The sequence below is a fragment of the Diachasma alloeum genome, unplaced genomic scaffold (assembly GCF_001412515.2).
Source record: "Diachasma alloeum isolate Michigan unplaced genomic scaffold, Dall2.0 Dall_scaffold_00198, whole genome shotgun sequence".
Lineage (NCBI taxonomy): Eukaryota > Metazoa > Arthropoda > Insecta > Hymenoptera > Braconidae > Diachasma > Diachasma alloeum.
The window spans coordinates 1,397,091-1,404,756 of NW_021680363.1; the positions used below are offsets into that span (position 1 = coordinate 1,397,091).

Here is a 7,666-nt window from a genome sequence, read left to right on the forward strand (position 1 = left end):
AGCCGTCCCAGTAATGATGATAAAAGTATTAAATAAAGTTGAATTTATAAATCACTTGTTTGATTTAATTCCTGCATGTTATGAGTACAAAAACTATAGGCAATAGTTGCATTGTTAAGGCAAAAACTTATTATTTCTCTATGAAACGCCAAAAAAATGTAAACAAGAAAAATTCAAAATTTTGTATAAAAAATGAGGAAAAAAACCTGGGATAACTCATTCTGTCAGCTTTTGACACCTAAGTTATCCCAGGCTTGGGGAATTTTCTTTCTTGAATAAAGTTCCCTAATTGTTTTTGGAAGATGAGAATATTAAAACGAATTCAATGGATAGAAGGAGAATAGCGGAAATTGCAATATTGGAAATTTTGGGAAAATTCCAAAACACTCAACCGAAATTTCATTCCTAGAAAAACAAATTCCCCTCCAGTTGTTGTTGAATATCTTGGAATTGAAGGGTGGCAGTGGAAATTATTGAAAAATTCCAAAACACTCAACCGAATTTATTATTTCTTGAAAAACAAATTCCCCTGCACTTTTTGTTGAATATCTCGGAATTAAAGGGCGGAATTTCTCTAGAAACCTTTCCAAAAAATTCACATGAGAATTCCGTCTAAATCTACATGCTCTCAAAATAATCGCCGAAATTCTCAAACTTGATAAGAGACGCGAGAGTTTGGTAGAGAAAAGTCTCTTGATATTTTTCTCTAAACCTCTTCCTTCAAAAAATATTTTCAAAAAACGATAGAAGAAGAATATTGAAAATTGCAGCATTGGAATTTTTTGAAAAATTCCAAAACACAACCGAATTTTTTATTTCTTGAAAAACAAATTCCCCTCCAGTTGTTGTTGAATATCTCGGAATTGAAGGGTGGAATTTCTCTAGAAACCTTTCCAAAAAATTCACGTGAGAATTACTTCTAAATCCACGTGCCCTCAAAATAATCACCGAAATTAAAAAAACTTGATTAGAGGCGTGCGAGTTAGGCAGAAAAAAGTCCCTTGACATTTTTCCCTTGATCTCTTCCTTGAAAAAATATTCAAAAAAACAGGTGAAAAATCGTTTTACTCTCTCGGAATTTTCACCACTTCCCTACAGAACTGAATGGTTCCTTTCCCATTTTCCACGTTTTTTTGAATATTCAGAATTCTGATTAGCCGTCCCAGTAATGATGATAAACGTATTAAATGAATTTGAATTTATAAGCCACTTGTTTCATTTAATCCGTGTATTTCACGAGTATAAAAACTACAGGCAATAGCTGCACACATACGCATATATAATTTTATCAGCTATAATTATCGGAGAGGAACAGATAGACCACTCATCTACTGACTCACTGCATTATAGCTGATGCCAATTCAATTACACTGGATATTTACAATGCTGATAAACCTCGAATAAGAAATGATAAGTATTTGAAACAATGGAGCAATCATGGCGATGTATCTCACAGGGGGAAAATGTTATTGCTCGTTAGACAATCACAGCAGTTCATTCGGCAGAAACGATAGTCCACAATTCAAATAATAATATTAATATTAATATATAATGATAATTATATAAAAACGAGATTGATGTGGATGCAGTAATGAAGCAATAGAACGTTAAAAGTTGAATATAATTTTTTTTTCATTACAAATTCGTCTAGAAAAGTTTTTTGTAAGAAACTTCCTCACTTGCAAAAAATTAGTGTCGACATTTTGTTGATCAAATCAATTAGATAATTTAATAGTTGTTACTAATCATGTATTTGTGTCAGTGATGAGTGGTTCCGGACAAAATGTCATTCTATGAAGAATATGTTTTAAGAGGATGGTGTCTCGACATTTCTCACCAAAACCATTAAATTCAATGAAATAATTCAACATTTGAGAGAAAATATTCTATCACTCCATCACTAATGCAATCTCCTTTTCAAAATAACTCTTTTTATCATTTAGATCTACAAAAAACCTCCTTTATTCATCACTCCTGACATGAGATGCAATTGACAAGATCTCAACATTTTCTGATCCTATTTTTTCATTTTTCTCATTGAAAAACTAAGGAGACGTTGTATGGAAGTCGCCATGAGCGAACAAATTTAGGGGAGACCCATAAAATATCGCCAGAATGTCTCAAAGAAAATGAAAAATTTAAGAATATGAATGAATAATTCGATCAAAAAATCGTTGAAATGAATGAAAAAATCATTTTAATATATTTTTAATGCAAAAAAATATATAAAATTACGTATGAGGGTTGATTTCTCCAATGGAATGTTCTCCAACTGTTGATTTAATGACAGAGACTTCCACTCGCTCCCACAAAAAACAATGAAAAATTAACGAAGAATCTTCAGTTATTACTCAAACTGAGTGAATCAATGCTTGCGAGAAGGTCCTTGACATCGTCCTGCACCTGGTCAGTGGTGTTTGACAAAGAGAGTCTTGAGCAGAAAGAGCTCAGAGCCTCGATTTGTACGCCAACGTCCTTCTGCTGTTGGAGATAAGCGAGAAGCATCTCCACAACTTTGTGAACTTCCTCCTTAACTTGGCTGATTTCCGAGCTCTTGGAATTCTGGAGCATTCGTAGTTTCGTTTGAGCGAGCTGAAGGGGATTGTACCCATGACGATCAAAGGACAATACATTGGTTCCAGCCTTCAACAAGAGAACAACAACTGATGTTTTGGAGGTGACAGCTGCCAGATGCAGTGGAGTATTTCCCAGTGTGTCAGTTCTGTTGGGATCAGCCCCATAATCCAGTAGTAATTTAACGATGTCCGTGTAGCCACTGGAGCACGCCAAGTGGAGGGGAGAGCGTCCTTGGGCGTCAGCATTGTTAGGGGACACCCCTTTCTCCAGGAGACTGGTTATCAACTCTACATTGTTGGTTGCTGCCGCAAGACGCATCCGTTTTTCCCACATTGAACGCTGAAATGGATCTCCAGCTTGTCTTCTTTCTCTTGTACTGCATGCCCTTTCGCTTCTAGTATATGCCCTTCCGCTCTTATTACACAATTTATGTGAATGGAATCCTATGTCACCGAGGTGTTCTGAATGGAATTTTATGCTACCCAGTTGTTCTGAAAGAATTCAGCTGATTGATGGGGTTTTGATTTTTATTATTGGACTTGGGAGAAAATTTCAAGAGACATCAAAGTCTCAGAGGTTTGTGATAAAATGAGTCACTACCGCGACAATTGAGCAATCAGGAAAAATTTATCAAATAAAAAACCATTTGCTGTAGGTTATGAAATTTTAAAGAAAGTGTTTTTGAAATTTCCTCCTAAAATCACTCGTTACCAGGATAATTCCATGTGTATGGATTAATGGAATTTAAGGGTATATCGTACCTTTGACATTATTTTTACAGAGCCATTTGCTATCTGCCCTTAGCACAGGCTCTGGTAAACAAAATTCTAGAGTCTGTAATAAGAGAATCAGGGAAATTAGAGCACTGAACAAGTTAATTCACGTTTTAGTGAATATAAAAGGATTTCAATGATGAGGAATTCTACGAGAAAAAGGTCAAGAGGAATTTTCTATAGCTTATTAAAAATTAAATTATTTACAGAAAATATCTCCTTACGTCAATGCCTCTTAAAATAACTCATGATCAAGATAATTTGAAAAATTATGAGAATCTACATCGAATCAATAATTATATTGATAATGTTATCCCCTGATTATCTTGATAACAAGTGATCCTATGAAAGAATGTCACAAATCATTTTCATGGGAAATTTTCTCAGCTGCAAAAAAGGTTTTGTGACATTTTTCCAAAGAACTACTCGCTACCAAGATAATCCACAAAAAGAAAACGAAAATTTCCCCAACAAAATGAGTACACAACTCAATTAACGTTTTGTTAAATATCAAATTATCTCAATAGCGACTACTTCTACGCGAAAATTCGTGAAGAAATTATTGAAAGCCCATTAAATTCCCCACAAAAAAGATATACTGATAATTTCTCCCAATGTCTCTCATTCCCAAGATAATTTTAAAAAACGTGAACCAAATTCGTCTGCTCCATGATCAAATTAAGAATAATACTCCCACACTTCTCTCAGCTAACTAATTAACGAATTAATCATCAAATTACCCGTTCCAGAGCAAGAGCACCTCCAGGTGCATCCCCATTCCTCACAAAATGAAGAGATAATGGGCTTGAATTCTGGGTGAGACATAGAATTGTCGTGGGTGTAGTTGTTTGTTCATTACTCGTCTCCACAATCTCCAACTGTTTTCCATTATCCTCCGGGTTCCTCTTCACCTCGACAATTCTTCCTCGTTTAACAGAGTTTGTGGATGGTGGTGCGAACAGCAATTGTCCCTCAGCTTGGCCACTGTCATTGGAGTCATTGCCAGTGTCAACGCCTGAATCCACCGACGTCATCTTTACGATTTGTCAGAGACGTTTTGTTTACTTATTTTTCGAGCCTGCTCTGTTTATTTCACTTCTGGCACAAAACACTGGAGCAAATGGTTGAATTTCACTGGTAAAGCGAAGTTAATGCTTCAATTCTGATCGTAGAATTCGTCAATTACCTCTGACTCGTGAATTTCAATGGAAAATCAGTGATGATGTGAATTAGGTTGAAGAATTTTGTGAAAACATAACCTTCTGGTGTTTATGTAGGACTTGACGGAAATTTTTTTTACTTGGGTGAAGGACCTTGAACTGTGAAGAGAGCCCTCTCCCGGAATGTTTCTCTATTAAAATGTCCGCGAGACCGGTGAAGTAGAGATTTAATTTCCACACTTCACCGGAAAAATTGAAATCACTGGCGCATGTTCAATCTTAAATATCTCCTGATTTAATGACGCGATTCTAACGAGTTACAGCTCATTCCAAAGCTTGAAAAACTATCTTCAAAATAAAAAAATCCCTGAATTTCACTCTGCCGATCCCGAGTTATTCGGCATTGAACATAATCTTGTTCATGAGATTAAACTTCATAAGTTGAATTTTTTTGTTTTTGATGTTTTGTAATTATCTTGGAAACGAATAATTGTAGCGAAAAATGTCACAAAACATTTTTTGTTGCCGCGAAAATTTCCAACAAAAAATGTTTTTTGACATTTTCCTGTGGGATTGACCGTTTTGGAGATAATTGCGTGATAAGAGGCGCGAAATATCAACTTGTTGCATTCGATTACTTCAACTTTTTCCTCATGCAGCTGCATATTCTCGCATGAGTATTCAAAATATTATATAAGACCCTCCGAAGACATTGTAGCCACTCATAAAACCGTAAAGATAACATCGCTAACATCAGTCTGTGGGTCACCAGCCAGCAGGCAACATCAATTCAACGCATTTACTCTACATAATCATCAACAATGAACATTTCGTTCGAGGGGAAGAGGATATTGGTCACTGGTGCAGGTCAAGGTACGTAATAAACAACTATATTATATTATTAGGGTTCTAGTTCTCCTCGTTGTAATAAAATCTTCAATTCCTCGGGCAAGTAATTGCAGTAATAAACGAGATACGATCACTAAACTTCACAACCGATGTTAAAAATGATGAACCGTTATAAAATTACTCTTGAAGTTTCAACCATAAAAATCTTGGAATCTTCAGCGATTAATTTACGTAAAATTTGTACGGATGTGATTAGTAGTTAATATCTGGAATAATCAACAGATCCGAACGACAATAAAAATCATTGAAAATTGTAAAAATTTACACGCCTATTTTTTAAAATTCTAAATCTATTTTAATTCTAATTGAATCTAATAATGTATGTATAATAATTGACGTTCCTCAATTCTTTAACATAGCTAAAATGGAGGTCCAATTCACAAAATTTAGAATTTAGATGCAGTCATCATAAAAAATTTTCATCACGATTTTTTTTCGAATTGGAGGAATCGGTAGGGATCTTGCGCTGCGTCTATCCAAGTACAAAGCCACGGTAATAGCAATATCTCGAACCAAGAAATTCCTGGACACTCTGAAGATCGAGGACCCCAAGATAATCACACTGACAGTGGATCTGAGAGACTGGGATGCGACAAGAACCGCTGTGAAGAGCATTTTACCGATCGATATGGTCGTCAATAACGCCGGCGTTGCCACCCTCGCCCCATTTCTACAACTGACGAAGGAGGATTTCGATATCACGATGGATGTGAACGTCAAAGCGATTTTCAATGTCTCGCAAATAGTCGCTGAAGACATGATTAAACGAAATTGCGCAGGAAGTATTGTCAACATTTCCTCGCAGGCTAGTCAGGCAGCCATCAAGGATCACGCGGTTTACTGCGCGTCCAAGGGAGCTGTCGAAATGCTCACAAAGTAATTCACAATTTTTATAAACAATTTAAACGGCGATGAGGCAGTTGAGAAGAGCCATGTTGACGTTTCAGTAGCGAAGCGGTAAAACGGTTCAAGTCGACTCAACTATCATCTGAGTTTTTGAGGAATATCTTCGAATCTAAGGAAGATAACGAAATTTTTGTAATGACCTTTTTTGTAGAGCGAATAGAGTGCTGTAGAAAAGGTCATGTCAAAAATTTTGCCATCTCCCTTAGATTCTGAGATATAAACCGTTTTACCGCTTCGCTACTGATTTTCTCCTAAAACAACTGAAAAAAACGATTGAATAGGTGATTATTGCAGTTGATTTGCAATTTTTCATTATAGAGCGATGGCATTGGAACTGGGTCCACACAAAATTCGAGTCAACAGTGTGAATCCGACGGTAGTTATGACGGCTATGGGAAAACTCGGTTGGGAGGATCCGAAGAAAGCGAAAGATCTGATTGATAAAATTCCCCTCGGCAGATTTGCTGGTAAGCACTGAATATAACTCAACAGAGATATGAATAAATCGAGAAAAATTAACTCTCTCTTACGTGATAATGATATCACAGAGTGTTATCCTGCTTTTCTCTAATTACAGAGGTCGACGAAGTCATAGACGCAACTGTTTACTTGTTGAGTGATCGCAGTAGCATGATAACAGGAACAGCACTCCCTGTGGATGGTGGATTTCTCGCGACATGATTATTTTTGAGAGTTTGCCAGGTAAAAAGTGATTGTCAAAGTGATGTAATAATTCGAGATCAAGTGACAATTGTCTCGAATTATTGATGAAAATGAATAAATAAATAAGTATGTTGGAAGCACTCACCGGCGTTGGATGAAAACAACAGCTCCGTTTTCACCTCTCGTACCACCTACCTCTGCTGTCACCCACAGGGTTGAATCCTCCATTCTCCTTGTCCTTTGTTGTGCTGCTTTGCGCATCTGGCCGGTGTAATGACAGTTGAATCCTCTCAAATGCACTTTCACTCCCAAAATAATAAATTTTATTTGCACTAATAAGAAGGAATGAACGAAAGAAATTCGCTGAACCATAGAAAATTTGAGACCCTGGCACATTTCACAAATATTAATTGCACCATGCAATGACTTCCCTCCCCCCATTATCACTATTTCACCCTTCACTCACGATTTTTTAAATTAAATACCCCCGAATTGATTCGGACAAAAAAATACAAAGAACACCCGCGACCCCGAAATCGCGCACTGATCGCCACCTTGTGTATTTATCATCACGCCGGCAACGACGGAATTCCCGAGAACACTGACACTTTTCACAACCCCACAATCACCATAAAATCCCTCATGTCCATTGTCTCCACTAATTCCACACTTTAATCA

At 36.6% G+C, this 7,666-nt stretch overlaps 2 protein-coding genes across 3 annotated transcripts; one reads left to right on the forward strand and one right to left on the reverse strand.

Moving 5' to 3' along the window:
* Positions 1–1,232: 1,232 nt before the first annotated feature.
* LOC107035492 (ankyrin repeat domain-containing protein 54) lies at positions 1,233–4,654 on the reverse strand. Of its 2 annotated transcripts, XM_015252924.2 has the most exons (4): positions 4,537–4,654; positions 4,091–4,461; positions 3,339–3,411; positions 1,233–3,068 (listed from the first exon to the last, which is right to left on the reverse strand). In XM_015252924.2, exons 2-4 carry the CDS (start codon positions 4,382–4,384, stop codon positions 2,341–2,343), a joined length of 1,095 nt encoding a protein of 364 aa, XP_015108410.1. In that variant the 5' UTR covers positions 4,385–4,461; positions 4,537–4,654; the 3' UTR covers positions 1,233–2,340. The 2 variants fall into 2 exon arrangements, with proteins under 2 accessions (XP_015108410.1, XP_015108409.1); XM_015252923.2 differs by having other exon boundaries at positions 4,091–4,654.
* A 625-nt stretch (positions 4,655–5,279) lies between these two features.
* On the forward strand, positions 5,280–7,152 carry LOC107048912 (L-xylulose reductase). Its single transcript, XM_015272358.1, has 4 exons — positions 5,280–5,383; positions 5,866–6,295; positions 6,644–6,792; positions 6,903–7,152. The coding sequence occupies exons 1-4, from the start codon at positions 5,332–5,334 to the stop codon at positions 7,004–7,006; spliced, it is 735 nt and encodes a 244-aa protein (XP_015127844.1). The 5' UTR covers positions 5,280–5,331; the 3' UTR covers positions 7,007–7,152.
* The last annotated feature ends 514 nt before the right edge of the window (positions 7,153–7,666 follow it).

Excerpts from the sequence above, each read along its gene's own strand:
- LOC107035492 (XM_015252924.2), bottom strand. The coding sequence starts at position 4,384 with ATGACGTCGGTGGATTCAGGCGTTGACACTGGCAATGACTCCAATGAC. Across the intron at positions 3,412-4,090 it reads GTGCTCTTGCTCTGGAACGG|ACTCTAGAATTTTGTTTACC; the intron begins GTAATTTGATGA and ends CTCTTATTACAG. Across the intron at positions 3,069-3,338 it reads CTGTAAAAATAATGTCAAAG|AACAACTGGGTAGCATAAAA; the intron begins GTACGATATACC and ends GAATTCTTTCAG.
- LOC107048912 (XM_015272358.1), top strand. The coding sequence starts at position 5,332 with ATGAACATTTCGTTCGAGGGGAAGAGGATATTGGTCACTGGTGCAGGT. Across the intron at positions 5,384-5,865 it reads GGTCACTGGTGCAGGTCAAG|GAATCGGTAGGGATCTTGCG; the intron begins GTACGTAATAAA and ends TTCGAATTGGAG. Across the intron at positions 6,793-6,902 it reads TCCCCTCGGCAGATTTGCTG|AGGTCGACGAAGTCATAGAC; the intron begins GTAAGCACTGAA and ends CTCTAATTACAG.